We start from the raw sequence: 16,882 nt of genomic DNA, 5'->3' as shown, positions 1-16,882 counted from the left end.
AATTTATTTTTATTTTTAAATAAAATTCATACAATTTTATCCCCAACAGTCCTGAGCATCAGACCATGATTTTAGATCCCACAAGTCGAGCCAAAGGCCAAAGGACCCTTAATAAGGTGAAATCCTTTATAATTTATTAATGATCATGGTTTTGAATGCCACGTCATGAGCGTATCAACAGGTGGCACACTAAGTGGATCCAATTGATGATTCAGCATCTGTTTTAAGCGGACCGACAATAAACCAAACTCGTCAAAACCAGAAGTGTGGCGATCCAATAGATTTACACTAACGGATTATTCCATACAGCTTACACGTGTCATTTTTCTAATAGTCAAAATCTAAATAAGGCCAAAGAAAATATGCCACGAAGGTATCTTTAGAGTATTACCGTAATGCGTACTACATAGTATCAGTGTTCAGACCCGAAAGCGCAAAGTTGCTGTTTTAGTAGTTCTCAATCAAATCCAATCTCCGCACGTGGAACCACGTGACAACACGATATTGATTCCTTTTCTAGAAATACAGTGAAATGTCGAAATGCCCCTTAATCACTAATTACAATTGAACGGATAATATCCGGAAAGTACCTCACATAGTACGGTTCATGTACTCCACGTAGTTAGTTAATTAACTAACTCCAGAATTTATCTGTTTGCCGTGTGGAATTTGTTTTGGGAGGCCAAGTTCAATTCAATTCAATTATTAAAAGAAGAAAAAAATACAAACAATGTCTTGGGTTTCTTACCAAAATCTATCCTCTTCAACGTTCTTAAAAGAATCGTATTGGAGTGACCTTGGGATTGTATCTCATATCATACATCCCTAACGGGGAAGAATGTAGTAACTATAAATATTTTTTCACCCGTATCTCGATGAAAAATATTTATAATTCATATACATTTCCACGTCAGGGATGTGCGATATGAGGTACAATCTTAAAGTCACTCAACCTTATTTTTCTTAAAATCCTATCTTATTCTTGAGATTTGAGAAAAAATAAAATATAATTTTGAAGGTGAAAGATAAAAATGGTATCATATTCAACTATTAATCAATAAATCAAAGATTTATCAATTTAATTGGATAATCAGTCATCTATAATTTTAAGAATTTTTAAAAAGAATTCCAGATGTATCAATATGAATGGAGACGCAGACTCTTAAACTAAACACAGAAGTAAAACACAGAAGTAAAACACAGAAGTAAAACACAACTTAAAGAGGCTAAAACTCAGACAGGGGTATTTTCGTAAACTAACACCCAGCTGGTGACAGTTAAAAAGGCAACTTCAAAACCAGCAGATACAGGGGTATTTTCGTAAACTAACACTCAGCTGGTGACGCTTAAAAAGGAAACCTCAAAACCGGCAGTTTTTTTTGTGATATTGGGGGCGGGGTTGGAAAACTGCCGTACTTTGGCACCTTTTTTCAAAACATTGAACGAATTTCTTCTTCGCTGTCTGGTTTTATCTTCGTGAATCTCATGGCCCCTGGTTTTCCTCCTAGACGCCCCTTATATAATCTACATTTCCTCTATAGTCTTTTTTCCTTTAAACTAAGAATCTCAACTGATTTGGAGAATATTTCAACGTTATCGGATCTCAATAAATCCGTTTGTTTCGATCTGCATAATCCGAGTTTGAAGAAGTTTGCGATATTTCGAATTGTGTTTTTCGGTTTTTAGTGGTGAAATCTGGGAATTATAGCTTTGATTCACGAGGAGGAGGTTGAATTGAAGATTGTTCGTATCGGTTTGTTGATCTTGCGATCTTCAAGAACTGAGGAATCGTAGAAGTTTTTTTTTTTTCCTGTTTCGATTTGGTTTTAAGGTTACTTATTTGTTGTTATTGTTGTTGCATTTCAATTTTCGATCTACAACAACGAGGTCGTCCTCCTTTCCAAGTTTTTTCTTGAGTAATTTCGTTGTTATACTTTCGATTTGCAGATCCGCCGAGGTTTAATCTGCAAAAACTGAAAAATCTTAATTCTTTCGTTTTTAGCGGCGATAACTTTTCTTCCAAGTGAATCCGCTTTGGATCTCTTGATCTGCACAAGAAGCAGATCGCTTTCAGCTGCGTGTCTTTGGTTGATTGTAAATCTTTTGCTGCCCGATTCGCGCAATCTGAACTTGATTAAGGTTTATTTGAGAGATTTCTGAAGGAAATTATTCTGGAATTAACGTAGGATACTTTTGAGAGAGAGCAACATCTTCGAAGTTTTTTTTTTTGGCTATCTTCTTCTTCATTTTATATACAGAGATATACACAAATAGGCACTGTTCTATATAATTTTGCCTTCCGTCTTAGGAATTAGAAGCTTTTGTATTCTTTAGGAGAAACATTGGTTCACTTTCGATGACGATGGAGGCCAGTTTGGTTGAGAAGAGGAAAAATACTGTTGGATATGCAAATAAGGTTATTAGGAAGAAGAGTTGCAGAAGAAGAAAGTATAATGTGCCAGACGTGTCGGCAACACTACAGAAGCTGTTTCTTACGTGTAGAGAGGTGTTCAAAGGGCCTGGAACTGTTCCTCCGCCTCAAGATGTTCAGAAGCTAAGGTTTATTATTGGTAAGACTTCAAATCTTGATTTGCAGTTGTTATAGGTTTCCTTTAGTTGCTTTGAAAATCTTAATTCCAGCTTCTAATTTCTGTGATAAATTTTATAGAATTTTACTGTGATCAATTTCTTTGTCTGTTTTCTACAATTGAGATTTATGAATGTTTTGGTCGTTATGAACTGTTTAATTCATGATCCCAGTGCATGATTATATATTTTATGCTCTCCCTTATTCCATTTTGAGGGAAGATGACAAAATGGCTGGTATCTTAGAAAATTGCAATTTCTGAAGTTATTGAAACAATGAAGAAAAGACACTTTTTAAGGGATTCTTAATAAGGACAAAATACTTGTTTGTCTATTTTTATATATCACTTTTTTTTATTTTTTTTATATTGTACATCACTAGTCTCAAATGAGGTTTGAAACTGTCCATCAAACGAACAGCTGAGATGGGAGGACGATCCATAGAAAACTTGAAATATCCAAATGGAATAAATCTTTTGGAGACATGTACTGATCCTTAGGAGGACTATGTTTTTTCTTGCATCTCAACAGGATGTCTGATGCTGTGCATCAAACCTCATTTGGGGGTAGAAAAAATATGAACAATGATGAATGCATGGTAAATCATTCAGGGTCTGTACGCGACTGATGTGGCAAGGGCACAGAACCGCAGATTCCTTGTGTATCCCAAAGAGAAAGATCTATGGTTCTGTGCCTTTGCCACATCAGCCTCTTACAGACCGCGTATGATTTACGTGTGCATTCATCACGACTCAAAAAATATTTGTGTGTTTTGAAAAACACTTTCCTTATTAAGTTAGGAAGGAAAATTTTCTGATCTCATCACCTTGTGGAATCAAAAACATGATCCCATGCCACAGGGATGTAGAGGAAAAAATTCTAAGAACTTTAATATTTACTGTTGAATTTTAACTTTAGATTTGGGAGTTCGGTGATTAGAAAACTAGTATTGACCTCTAGGAAATCTGCATTTTGATGATTAACTTCAAAAATCTCTTTGAGATTAGAAAAGTCTATCTATTTTTATCAACCATAAAAAAAAAAAAAAGTCAGGCTATCCTGTACAAGTTTCTAGGGATCCTTTATGTTTTGGGAATCTCTAGGAGCATCCTTCCATCTCAACCATTCATTTGATTAAGATACTAAAATAGGAAAGGGCTCTGCGACTCCTCAGTACCAGAAGATTCCTCTTATTGTCGTTTTAGTTGATACTCTGCAGTTTTAAATCCTTGGCATGAGAACATGGTGTATGGATGGATGTGAAACATTTGTGAAGTGCACATGATAAACTATTAGGATAAAAACCTTCTTGCCTCCCTCATCTCATTTAAACACTATATTAGACTTAAGAGTAGGGCTAGCCTGTCTAACAGTCAGGCTCCCACGTTTAGTAAGTCTTCTGGGTGCATCACGTAGAGAGAAAAACCAGCTATAGGCAGTTAACTGATGTGGTATAAACCGGCTATGGCCGGTTTTCCCTCCACTTGGCATGCTGAGAAGCCTTGGCAAGGCTTTCAAACTGACAATAAATAGTTCTAGATATTTTATAGGAAACATGTCAAGAGACCTGGCAACCTTGTTTTGTTTGATTGGAGCACACTGGCCTCTGGTCCATCCAATGGGTGGTCTGGTTTTACGAGCACGTCTGCCATGCTTAGGGTGCAGTGGCGCACATCCCGTTATGACCGAGCTGTCATGCACCCAAGTTTCCTCTTATAAGCAAATCGAAGAATTCAGATTGTCAAAGCGATATATGAGCATTGTGTGTGCATATGCATATTTAGATAGTTCATCTTAATATCAGTACAATTCAAAGGCTATTTTGGTGCTATTTTTTCATTTAATATACTACATAGAAGAGATGGCCATACATGTTAAGTAATTTAACATGAAGGTTCTGTCTTCTTTATTATGTTACATACTCACCAAAAAAAAAAAAAAAATGTTACAGATAATTTGAAGCCAGAAGATGTTGGTTTGAGCCATAATCTGCTTTTCTTCAAGCCTGTAAATGTTGTCAAAGGGACTACTCCAAGCATCACATATACTACCATATATAATTGCGAAAATTTCTCGGTAAGACCAGCTAATTATTAGTTTATCCATCATTGAGCTATATCTTCTTAGGTGGAACTAAGCAGAACATGCAGATTAGTTAATGTCGTTTGCACAAATAAATAAATGCAACGTCTAAGACTCATTTTTTTTTTTTTCTTCAGATGTGTATTTTCTTTCTTCCCCCAACAGCTGTCATCCCACTCCATAACCACCCTGGGATGACAGTTTTCAGCAAACTTCTCCTAGGATCGATGCACATAAAGTCTTACGACTGGGTCGATCCTGTTAAATCTGATGATCCCATGCCATCATCTGGACGTGAGTACCAATATCAATCTTTTATTTTATTTTTATTGTCCTATTTTTGCCAAATTAAAATGAAAAATACGAATTGTGTTTGATCCAATCGGATGGTTTTTAATTTGTAGGGAGATTAGCGAAGTTGAAGGCAGACAAGGTCTATACAGCCCCATGCGACACATCCGTACTGTACCCTACATCTGGAGGCAATATTCATTCCTTCACAGCTATAACACCATGTGCAGTACTTGATGTGCTTGGACCTCCTTATTCCAACGAAGATGGCAGAGACTGCACATACTACAAAGAATTTCCTTATTCCATCTTTTCAAGTAAGCAAAGCTAGTGAGCTACCCATGTTACTGATTTTGTCTACATATATTAGAGTAGAAAACGAAAAAAAAATTAGATAGAATGCCTTGCCTTCCTTTAAATTGTTGTGAATTACTGAAAATGGATCAGCCTTAATGAAACAGATTTTCATTGGAACGCCATGTTTGGATCCAAATCCAAATTCCTACCTCCAAAAGGGGTGTGAACACCCTTGATCATTTATTAAAAAAATATATATATATTTAAAATAAAAGTTACAGTAAAATTGATATTATTTTTTTCACATGTTATTGGATTGGGTTGATCCGAAACTGAACCTCTAGTATACCAAATCCGTTCGTTTTCGGATTGGGTTCTTATCAGATCCCAAACCCTCAATCTAGAACCGTAGTTATTAGATTTGATGATTTTCATTATCGTTTTTAGGTGAATTGGTGAATGTAGCACTTTACTGAGACTTTTGTGTGTTTCAATATTATCCTTTTACAGATGGTGTCGCAGCTGAAGCGAAAGAGGATGATAAGAATTTTGGATGGTTGGAAGAGATTGAAATCCCCAAGGACTTGAGAATGGACGGTATCAAGTACTTGGGTCCACAGATCTGCGAGACAACTTAGCTGACTGTAGACCCATTACACCATCTCTTTTTTTTTTCTTTCCCCCAGATTTCTGATTCTCCCCTTCTCCTCATGTGCACACTTCACATTTGACATTGGATAGGTTGTTCTATTTTTATTTTTTTTTCGTTTTTTGGTTTTTAATTCCGTATCTGTGTCTCTCTCATTTGGTGTAATTATGCTGTTTCATGTGAGAGCTGCCACCACAGCTTAATACGATACTAGCATCTGTTTAGTGGGTTTTATTTAATGCAAGAAGAATCATGGATTTATGAAAAATTATTAATATCCCTATTTAGAAACATAGTAACAAGGTTCAGATTTGGTAATTATTTGATTAAGGTTCAATTAGGATCAGTTCAAGAAAGTTTGGTGACAAAAATTGGCAAAATTTTGAGATTATATAAAATATTTTATTGGATTTCTTACTAAAATCTATCATCTTCTTGATATTTCAATGTTGATATTAAAAAGAAAAAAACTAATATTTGGTTGGTAAAAATGTTATCACAATTATTGAGAGATCATCAATTAATTCGTCTAATTAACCGGCTAACCCTTAATTTGGACAATTTTACGTTTGTTTTTAGAAAATTCAAAGAATTTTTGTGACTATTCTTTGTGATTATCCTTACAAGGAAAATATTCGAAGTCCGTAATAAAAATGAATGGAATTTTGATGTTGTAAAACAAATTAAAATCACTGTTACTTCAGTGCCAATTGGAGACAGAGAGACCTTTTATCCGTATATAAGACTCAAAGTTGAAATTTTTTTCATGATGATAATTATGATATCAAGCATTACACACATCATGGTTTTAAAACTCGTATGGGATTAAGGAGATCGTGGGGGCGTGGATACCACAAAAAATTTGAGGGTTCAATTTAAAATCAATTGGTAATGAGTGTAGAAGATCAGGAACTTATAAGGAGAGACAAGGCAACTAGTGTCTCACGTGGAACTAAACTCAACAGAAGACTTGTCCAATGAGTCATCTCAATCTAAGTGGCGATTGGGTGAGATGATCAATGTGAATTATAGATGCAAAAGACTTATCCTACCTTGAGATTCCTACTGAATGATTGATTTCGTCTTCTTATACTCTTGGGTGTGCCTGCAACATCTCTCCGACATCCAAATTAGAGTTTTAATACAAAAAAGTACTATTTAGTTTTTAGTGAGAAATATTTCATACCTTTTAATGCTTCTTTCTACGTATTTATAGATTTTCCCTGCTTAGATCCTCCTTGATTTCCATCCTTTCTGTTTAAGTGATTCCGAAACTTTCCTTGATCCTCGTGAATATGATTGAATTCCTGATTTTCAGGGATTCAATACAACCGACTTATTACCTCAATTCTCGATATCTCGTCTTGAGATTTATTTTTTCTAAATGCCCAACTTCCCTCACTCCGATTTTAATCATTTATAATTCGGATTTTTTTTTACCTCTCAAACACAGGAGCTCCGTGGATATGTCTCATAGCTACCACATGTCGGTATTTAAAACCGTACCAAAAATTCCCTCCACATGAATCATTCAAGTTGACCTGTTTAATACTTAATGATTAAAGCTTATGAAAATTCCATTTGAGTCATTTGGATTTTTGTCTTTCATGTAAATAATTGATATAATTTAAATTTTTGTGACTGATCATCTACCATAATAAGAAAAATATAATAGATAAGTTTAAGTTTAAATAGGTTGATTTGTCCGAGACAAGATGACACGGACGAGTCTACTCGGTTTTTGTTTATAGGGAAAAAAAGAGAAGAAAAACGCGGTCGTTTTATCCGTTAAGACAATTCTTCTGCAACTCCAATGGCTTCCCTCCATTTGCACACTATTTCTCTCTCTCCTCTCTTCTTCCCCACGAGAAACCAAACCGTTTTCTTCTCTTCTTCACGCGAAGCTTTTGTTTCTTCAAATCGTCGTTTCGATCCTCACGGTTTCCCTATCGTCCCTTCCCGCCAGAAATCCCTGAAACTAGGGTTTTGCGCGGGAAACTCAAATCATCCGATAATTAGTGCAGAATCTTCGGAGAAGAGAGAATTCATGGTTCCTCCTTACAATGTGTTGATAACTGGTTCAACCAAAGGTCAGTCCAGGGGTTTATTCATCGGTTTTATGAATTACGTGAAAGATTTCCATTTTTTTTTTTCACGAATTTCAGTTCATAGAGCTTTGAGCTTGAACTATGCTTTAAGAAATGAAGAAAATGTGTCAAATCGACTCATTTACACTTTTTATACGAGTAATTTATTACCATAGAGTGAGATCAAGTCGTGGACGATGATGTTCAACTAATATAAGTCTACACATATATTGAATGTATCTCATCATCCAATTTAGTGATTTTTTTATGAAACAATTGCATACATGTTTATTAATTATCCAAATAGAAGCCGTTGCTACGATCATTGGGCTAGTGCAGCTTTTACTATATTGTTTACTTGAGTAGTTCTTGATGGATTGGATGTAGTGCCTTTGTTATATTTGTTACCCATAAGAATCAATGTTTTCATCTCTGAATTCATCTTTCAGATCCAGCTAATAACCAAGTTGGGTCTGGTACTCGGGTTTCAGTGGTATGGCAACTGAACACGGCCGATTGGCATCCATAATTCTCTCTTTAATGAATTTTTATTTTTATTTATTTTTCCTTTTTTTCCTCCGTAGAACTCAACTTTTTTCGATCTTATTTGTCAGGAATTGGATATGCACTCGCTAAAGAGTTTCTAAAAGCAGGTGACAATGTTTTAATCTGTTCAAGATCAGGTATCACTTTATAATCTCTTATATGCATCATTTTTATCATCTTCTTTTGTCTTTTGTAACCATGGTTTCAAAACTCAATTTGGTGTCTCGTCCATGGACAAGACCGAGTTGTCTCGGACGAGGCAATCCATTTAACTCGGCTTATAATGATTGATTTATATATATTTAAATTAAAATAATTATAATTTTTTAATAAAATAAGATAGATTAGAAAATGTTTAGTCATAAAACCATGTTTTAGTTAAATAAATATTTTTAATTATTTTAATCAAAATCTACAAAATCTTGGTTGACTTGGCTGAGTATTACTGAGAGTTATCTTGTTTATCTCGCAAGATGATGTGATTGTTGAGACACAATGTATATCCGTCTTGTTGCTGCGAGTCATCTCAGTCTCAGACGAGATTTAAAACCATGTTTGTAACCCATTTGGAAACGTGTTGCCAGCCTACCTATGAAATGGGGAAAAAGATGAGAAAAAAAAATCTTACTTTTAAGTTGAAATGTTATATTTCCTTCTTGCCAATGTTTAACTGATCATCTGCAGCTGAACGGGTGGAATCTGTGGTTCAAAAGTTAAGAGAAGAATTTGGGGAGCAGCATGCGTGGGTACCCATTAGATATCTTCCTTAGCTTTTCTTCTTTGGTTTCTTATTCTTATTTCAGCTTTATGCTGTTGAGTATATTTCATCGGTTTTGGAGGTTGTGAAGAATACGTTTTTGTTGTTGGTCTTCTTCTTGTAGGGTACTGTCTGTGATGTTAGAGAAGGGAAGGATGTCAAAGCATTAGTTTCATTTGCACGTGACAAGCTTGGATACATAGATTTATGGGTTTGTAAATCAAGAATCCATCCCTGGCCTATGCTGTTAATGTGATGTGGTTATAAGTTGTACACAAATCTTATATCTATCCCCTTTGTGTGTGTGTGTATGCATATAGGGTCAGGATCCTGTGAATCATGAAGAATGACTAATGAAAAAACACATGATCCCAACCGTTTAATACAAAATCCAATTGTTGGGATTTATCCTCAAGATAAGTTTCTTCGAAATGCGTGTTATGGAGATACGTATACTTTTGAGTTTACTCATGAGTCACCAGAGCTCGACCTATATATATCCATTTAATTTTGATTTTAATCATGTGTAAGTTTAAAGAGTCTCGTCTTATTTTTATTTCTCTGTAATTGTATATTCAAGCCAAGGTGTTAGAAACTCGGTTATCATATGAGACTTAGTCAAAAATCAAATCCATAAACAATATGCATTGGTACCAACTTGATCAAGTTGCAACCTTCGTAGCTGAAGTTCACATCTGTAGTGTGCAAATCCATTCTTGAAACCAGGATCTGATCAAGTTTCGCCAACTTGGCCAAGCTTCAAACTCAGGTGGGAGGTGTTCCACCTAACAAAACCTTGGATGCCATTCAGGAATTAAGTAATTATATTATCTTGATGGAATCGATGCTTCTGCCTAACATTGATGATTTTGCGATGTTTCGTTATAACCACTATATTGTCAGTTCTTTGCCCTTGGTACTATAGGAGAAATTTCATCCTAGTGGCTCATAACCTATGTTTTGTGCCCTTTCCATAGCCCCGATTGTCACAGAATTATCTGTGTAGATTTTTTACATAACAATGTTGCCTTCTAATTGGGCTTACTTTTATGGACAAACTAGTTCATGAAATGAGGTTCTTCACTCTTACTATGCATTTCATCTGGTCTTAGTTGGATTATCTATATTGCTTCCAGCTTTAATATTTTAACATGTCATGATCTTAACTTACAATCTCACTTTCTACTTTTACTCTATTTTTGGGAAATGATGCAGATTAATAATGCAGGATCAAATGCTTACAGCTTTAGGCCATTGGCAGAAACTTCAGATGAAGATCTTATGTGAGCTTCCGTTAGAAATTTCTTCTTGGTAGTGTTAAGGTTTAAAATCATGGCTTCATTCGGTATATATTTGTAATTTACTGGAAAGAGACATGTTGTATCAGGTGGTATGTTACATTGGAAAAATCACAATGTTGTGTAAAATAATACTTACTTTTATACAGAGACTTACTATAAAGAAATTATGTAATTAACCGATTAATTAAAATCTAGAACAAGATTATATGCACATTTATTTTTTGTACTGTCAGATATGGGAACAAGACAGCTTATATGAGATATATGATTCTTTAAACCATGGGTAGGATGCAATCTTTCGACTGTTAAACTTTTTATGCAAATTTATTTTGCAGTGAAGTTGTTACAACCAACACCCTTGGTTTGATGATATGTTGCAGAGAGGTAAAAAATTGATAATAGCTGCTAAAAATTATGTTCTTAAATGATCTGGTTAAGCCTATGTTCACTCATGGTGATGATCTGTAGGCAATAAAGATGATGCTGAACCAGCCTCGAGGTGGTCATATTTTTAACATTGATGGAGCTGGTTCAGATGGGAGACCAACCCCAAGGTACCATGTATTTCAGTTCACTTTAGCTTTGCACATTGTGTCCATTTTCATTCTTTATTTCCTTCATTATTTGTAAAGAAATTTGAGGTATTCTTGGTGTAGAACACAAGGACTGTCATTCTGTGACTTAGTGACAAATGCAGTTCACATATAGAAGGTAGGGTCAACATATTCCACATGTTTCATCATCTGATGGACCTCTATGCGAGAAACATCTCACTGCATTTTATGTCTAGCTCTTTCCTAAAGAAAAGTGACTTGTCAACGTGTATTAACTGGTACATCTCCGCTCTTTTGAACTTATATAGATATGGTTCTTCCTCAATTGTGATTCTTCTTTCAGCCCAGGCTTCACTATCATCTCCTTAGAGATGATATTCTTGCTATTGCTACTATCTACAATAATAGTGCATTGTTTCCCCTTGAAAGTCATCGAGTACAAAAAATTGCTGGAACAAAGCCACTGATCCTCTTTCACAACCTTGGGTGACTTCGATACTACCTTTTGGATTATTAGTGCATCGTCTAGCTCATCCGACTCAACTTTCTCTCCATCATCGTTCCTGTTACAATCTTTTGTATGATTTATAGTTTCTACTTACTCTTCCCCTTCTCCCTATCCCTCTTCCTCACCTTCCATCATGTGATTGGGGAGGGTGTCATTTTGTCTTGGACACTCAAAAGCCTAGTTTCTGAGCTCTTGCCAAGCACACATTGCATTTGACATTGCTAGCATTGGCTGTCTAAGTCCTTTAACTGGTTCAATTTGGTTAGGGCATGCACTTATTTGTAGGTTTTTGTGTCCTGTGAATCCTATCCAGATCCTGGGGCGGCCCTTCTGGGTGGTACTGTATCCTGTGCTTGCAACTTGATGATATATCTTGTGATATGTATCATGTACAATAGAGTATTTTTATTTTCTACAATTGAAATTTCAACTGGAAGGAATACTTCTCATAATCTATGATAAATGTAAATCAATTTCTACCAGTTGGGGAAGAGAAAAATTGGAAGTGTCGCATAGGAGTCAGTGGAGTCTCGGAATCTATTATGTGTCCTACCCAAGTATTTCACCCTTTTAGAAGAGTCCATGCAACTTAATAGATTTCTTGAAGGTTATATTTAAAATCACATCACATTTTTCTTTCATACATTCTTGTTTTTGTTTCAACAGTTTCCCCGTTAATAATTCTATGCCGAATCTTTAATGCATGAAACTGCCTAACACACTTGCTTATGATAAACTTGTACCTGCTCCGTTGGATGTTAAAACCCAAAATGATCTCCTTCATCATCTTTTAGTGGTTATTTATACCATTGTACTATAACACATCTTAGTGAGCCAATAAAAAGGTATTAGAGCATTCCATTATCTTGCATTAGCTTATTCAAGCATCAGATTACATGAATATATACTCCACACTCAAATTTCATTTGTCTGGGATCTATTCTGTTTTTTTGTTTTTTTTTTTGTTTTTCAAAGCTAAAATTAGTTGGATGGTTGCTTGCTTTATTCTATTTTCTAGATTTGCTGCATATGGGGCCACAAAACGTAGTGTGGTGCATCTAACGAAGTCATTACAGGTGTGTATCAAAGCTTGTTTGTGGAAATCATAGTGCTATTTATTTCCTTTCTATGTATATCTGCACATTAAGGTGTTTTTTAATATAGGTATTATAGACGGTAGTTCCTGTTTCTAACTGGAGTGGAGGTCATGTGGTGCACATGCAAGGATGCAGGACCACATAAAATTCCAAATGGTCCACATAAATTTTTTGTTGGATTAAATAAATGCCAAATGGTCCACATAAAATTCCATAAATTGGGTAGTTGTGACTTGTAATCGTACAATATCTCCTAGGTTGGAGTGGGACTATTAAGTGGGCTTCAGACTTCTGCTTGTGTGCCATGTGCCCTGATATTCCTTTTTTGACAATAACCCTTATTGATTACATGGTGATATTAGACACAGAGGAAAGGGAATTGTTGATTTGTTACAATGCGTTTAAGGATTAACAAATGCGTATTTGAACATAGATGTGTCATGGGACAAACATCTTGGATGCCTTATATCGTCTTTTCAAAATAATATCCCGTTTCATTTAAGCATTGCTTCATGTCTGTCAGTATGCTCTCTTAGAAAGAGCCATAAATGATGTTGCAAAGTATGAAGAGGTTTAGAGTTGATGGTTAATACAAGCTTTTTGATGTGTCGACAGGCTGAATTACAAATGCAAGATGTTAAAAATGTTGTGGTGCATAACCTATCGGTATGTTTTGCTTTTCATTTGATATTTTGATGCACTTTTAATAGAGACCATATGATGGTGCTGTTATAGTGCCTTTCAGTGCCGTACTGATGGTCCGTTTACTTATCTACCTGTCTGTTCAATTCGTGTCTTCTGCTTGGGTGGACCATATTCTAAACTTGTATGATTTTGATGATCTTTAACCACCTGATGTATAATCAAATTTTAGCAATAGATTACTATCGTTCATTTATAAGGTTTTTGAGTATTGCTTTGTAACAAGTGCACTCCATTTTCTAGGAATTTGTTACGTCAGAAACATGTCTACATATTTTCAATCAAATATTTATTTATGGCTGTGTTATTTTTATCCTGTTTATATGATTTCAATGTATGTCAGCCTATTTAAGTACATTCCTTTTATATAACATTTTTAACTTGAACTAAAGTTTTTCAAATTATATCCTCAACATATTAAAACATTATATGGGTGTGTCAGCATATCATATTTGTGGGGGTCAATGCATGTGGTACTCTGTGTCAGCGACATGGTTTGACACGTGTCCTCATCTTCGTTAGATAAGGTTATGACCTCATCTAAGAGGTAGTGCTCTAGAGTTGTTGGGATCTATGTAATAATCTGTCTTAGCAATCAACAGTACTGATAGAAGTGCTAAACACTCTGTTTTCCACAATTTGGATGCGCTGACACGTCCGATCAATGCTGAGAGCTATATTTTTAAAATAAAATAGTTTAGGAAAATATACAACATAGAACGAATATATTTAGACAGGCTGATATACATTAAAATTTAAATTCATATATGAACAATTTCTGAAAAGAAGCAGGAGCAGATGCGAGATTCTGAAGTGAGTTGGTGTGATAGGTATCACTAGAATTTTGACCAGTAACAAGGACAGCATGTTTTCACAAGTAGAAACAATTATTTTTTTAAATACCCTAAGTAATTTTTTCTTGGCTTACAACAAAGTGGAATGGAGGAACATGATTGATTTAGCCGAACCCAAATCTTCAGGATAAGGCTTTATTGTTGTTGTATAGATTGCATAGTTTTTTTTTTTGTTTTTTTTTTGGGGGGGGGGCGTTCAATTTATGAGAACGTGTCAATTAGTCAAGGCTGTTGGATTTTCATGCATCATTGTGTCAACATCCCTTGTCCTGACAAATGTATCCCCACTTATAAGCTAGTTCTTTTTGTTGGTTTGCAGCCAGGTATGGTGACTACCGATCTTCTAATGACTGGGGCTACCACAAAGCAGGTTAATATAATTAGAATGCACCTCCGATATTTGCTCTTTTGTACCAGACTTTGAGCAGGAAACTAAAAATATTGCTTCGAGTGCAGGCCAAATTTTTCATTAATGTGTTGGCAGAACCTGCCGAAGTGGTAAGATCTTGATCATCACCCCGCACACAACATATAAAGAAGCCAATCTATAGAATGCATGGAACCCAGTAATGAAGCATTAGATAATCGAAGTGTTTTGTTGTCTTTAAACCCTTCGAACAAAATGCTACCTCTGATCATCCACTTTTAGGCCTCTACCACCATAGAACATATAAATATAACCTTATTCACACCACAGTGATCATTTAATTTATAAAGTCATGCATAAAGAAGTATGATAGTTAAATAATTTATAAAATCATGCATAAAGAAGTATGATAGTTAAATAATTTATACAATCATGCACGAAGTATGACAATAAAACAGCATGAAGGTTTATTTTCATGGTAGGCAGCATGCATATAGGCATGCGCCCTTGGAAGACCTAACATTTCTTCCAAAAATAATAATCCATGTTCACCATGTAGGTTGATATACTGCATAAGAGAGACGATCCATGCTCACAAACACATTCATGGGCACAAATAGCTGCATTCGTACATGCACGTGGATGCAGACAAGTGGTTCTGATTTGCAATTTCTAAATGTTATATGTGCAGGTTGCTGAATATCTTGTTCCAAGCATCAGATCCATCCTGAGCAATGGATCTACGAAGCCCACTTACATTCGTTTCCTCACTGGGTTGAAAGCCTACTCCCAGATATTCTCAGTTAAGAAATATTATCGTCTATTGTTTTTGCTGAAACCTTGTGCTTGGCCCAAACTTAGTCTTTCGTGTGAGAATTATATGTGGAAATTGACTTATTTTCATTTTTGACTTTTCGTTTCCATTTGTTTTTTTGGTCCAGAGATTTGCTTTTGGCGCTAGAAGAAATAGATACCTACTCGAAGATTGAAAAAACATTGTAAGTAGTATAAACTCAGTGTGATTTCGCTCTTACCTAAAATATTCATTGTTTTGTGACATTATTTTCTCATTTCAATTAAAAATTCACTCAATATAATATTCTTTCTCATGTACATTATATTTCATACAATTACACATCTTGAATCTCTCATCGTTTATCCTTTCCATCCAATAATAATAATAATTATTATTATCATTAGAATAATGTTGAAGTGACCTCATATTGCACTTCATGTCGTGGGAGTGGATAGGAACCATAGATGCTTATCTCGATGAAAAGCATCTATGGTTCCTATCCTCTTTCACGTCATGAAGTGCAATATGAGGTTCAAGCTTGAGGTCACTCCTGCACAACTCTAATTATTATTATAATAAGACTAATGATAATTTGACTTGAAAATTTTCACTTGATCTGTACTCGATTGACGAGGCAAGTGCACAGAACCGTAATTCTTTTTTCTTGTGTATCCCAAGAAAAAGATCTATGGTTCAATGCACTTGCCACGTCAATCGTCAGAATATCGCAACTCTTATAATAATAATTATTATTATTATAATTATTGTGGTCTTAAGTTTAGTTTGAGCCTCGGTAGTTGATGATGGTGATGGGTTAGCAATGTGGGCCTTCACTACCTAATATGTCATAATGATGGAGTCAAAATAATGGAGTGACAGCCACCTAAACAAAACAAACGTTCATGCATTATAAAAGATTATTTTATTATTATAGAAATCCCAACCCAAGTTAAGACGAACATTCCAATACTTGGAAATTTCTTCACCTATATCAAATCCTATATTTTATTATAAAGGGACATTGGATGTCCTCACCGACACCTAAATATATATATTTTTTAATTATAAAATTGTTTGATCACTTTAATTATTACATTAAATATAACTTATGTAAAGTAAATTATAAAATAAAAATATTTTTATCTTTTAGTTTAACTTGTCTTTGAAGAATGACTTATCTATCTTTTCATATTTTGGTGAATATTTGAGATGAAAAAAAAAAAAAAATTGCTAAAGTTTCTTCCTACAACACTACTTCTGTCATCAAATTGAAAAGAAAGGTTTTTCAAATATTCTCCAATAGATGAAGGGCATGTAGAACTCCCCTAATGAAAGAGTTAAGTTAAGGATCAATTGAGTTCAATATGATTCCAAGACCTGATATTTAAAACAAATTGCAAAATAAATT

General features: G+C 34.9%; 2 protein-coding genes across 2 annotated transcripts; both read left to right on the top strand.

Annotated features, from left to right (window-relative positions):
• Nucleotides 1-1,453: 1,453 nt before the first annotated feature.
• On the top strand, nucleotides 1,454-6,144 carry LOC147385366 (plant cysteine oxidase 2-like). Its single transcript, XM_086422794.1, has 6 exons — nucleotides 1,454-1,831; nucleotides 1,948-2,570; nucleotides 4,538-4,662; nucleotides 4,806-4,962; nucleotides 5,073-5,276; nucleotides 5,767-6,144. The coding sequence occupies exons 2-6, from the start codon at nucleotides 2,357-2,359 to the stop codon at nucleotides 5,892-5,894; spliced, it is 828 nt and encodes a 275-aa protein (XP_086278920.1). The 5' UTR covers nucleotides 1,454-1,831; nucleotides 1,948-2,356; the 3' UTR covers nucleotides 5,895-6,144.
• Nucleotides 6,145-7,658: 1,514 nt separating this feature from the next.
• On the top strand, nucleotides 7,659-15,796 carry NOL (NYC1-like protein). The gene is made up of 13 exons (XM_086422793.1): nucleotides 7,659-7,995; nucleotides 8,607-8,675; nucleotides 9,223-9,284; nucleotides 9,420-9,506; nucleotides 10,511-10,578; nucleotides 10,932-10,980; nucleotides 11,065-11,150; nucleotides 12,677-12,734; nucleotides 13,371-13,421; nucleotides 14,631-14,681; nucleotides 14,768-14,809; nucleotides 15,370-15,480; nucleotides 15,620-15,796. Exons 1-13 carry the CDS (start codon nucleotides 7,719-7,721, stop codon nucleotides 15,665-15,667), a joined length of 1,059 nt encoding a protein of 352 aa, XP_086278919.1. The 5' UTR covers nucleotides 7,659-7,718; the 3' UTR covers nucleotides 15,668-15,796.
• The last annotated feature ends 1,086 nt before the right edge of the window (nucleotides 15,797-16,882 follow it).

The sequence above is a fragment of the Akebia trifoliata genome, chromosome 14 (genome assembly GCF_017979445.1).
Source record: "Akebia trifoliata isolate Shusen 1 chromosome 14, ASM1797944v1, whole genome shotgun sequence".
NCBI classification, from domain to species: Eukaryota; Viridiplantae; Streptophyta; class Magnoliopsida; order Ranunculales; family Lardizabalaceae; genus Akebia; species Akebia trifoliata.
This window is presented reverse-complemented; position numbering and strand designations above follow the sequence as displayed.

What these genes read in the sequence shown, in the direction of transcription:
- NOL (XM_086422793.1), top strand. Translation starts at nt 7,719, where the DNA reads ATGGCTTCCCTCCATTTGCACACTATTTCTCTCTCTCCTCTCTTCTTC. An exon ending in TGATGATATGTTGCAGAGAG is followed by an intron (nt 10,981 to 11,064) that starts GTAAAAAATTGA and finishes GATGATCTGTAG; the next exon opens with GCAATAAAGATGATGCTGAA. An exon ending in CCTACTCCCAGATATTCTCA is followed by an intron (nt 15,481 to 15,619) that starts GTTAAGAAATAT and finishes TTTTTGGTCCAG; the next exon opens with AGATTTGCTTTTGGCGCTAG.
- LOC147385366 (XM_086422794.1), top strand. Translation starts at nt 2,357, where the DNA reads ATGACGATGGAGGCCAGTTTGGTTGAGAAGAGGAAAAATACTGTTGGA. An exon ending in GAAGCTAAGGTTTATTATTG is followed by an intron (nt 2,571 to 4,537) that starts GTAAGACTTCAA and finishes AAAATGTTACAG; the next exon opens with ATAATTTGAAGCCAGAAGAT. An exon ending in TCCCATGCCATCATCTGGAC is followed by an intron (nt 4,963 to 5,072) that starts GTGAGTACCAAT and finishes TTTAATTTGTAG; the next exon opens with GGAGATTAGCGAAGTTGAAG.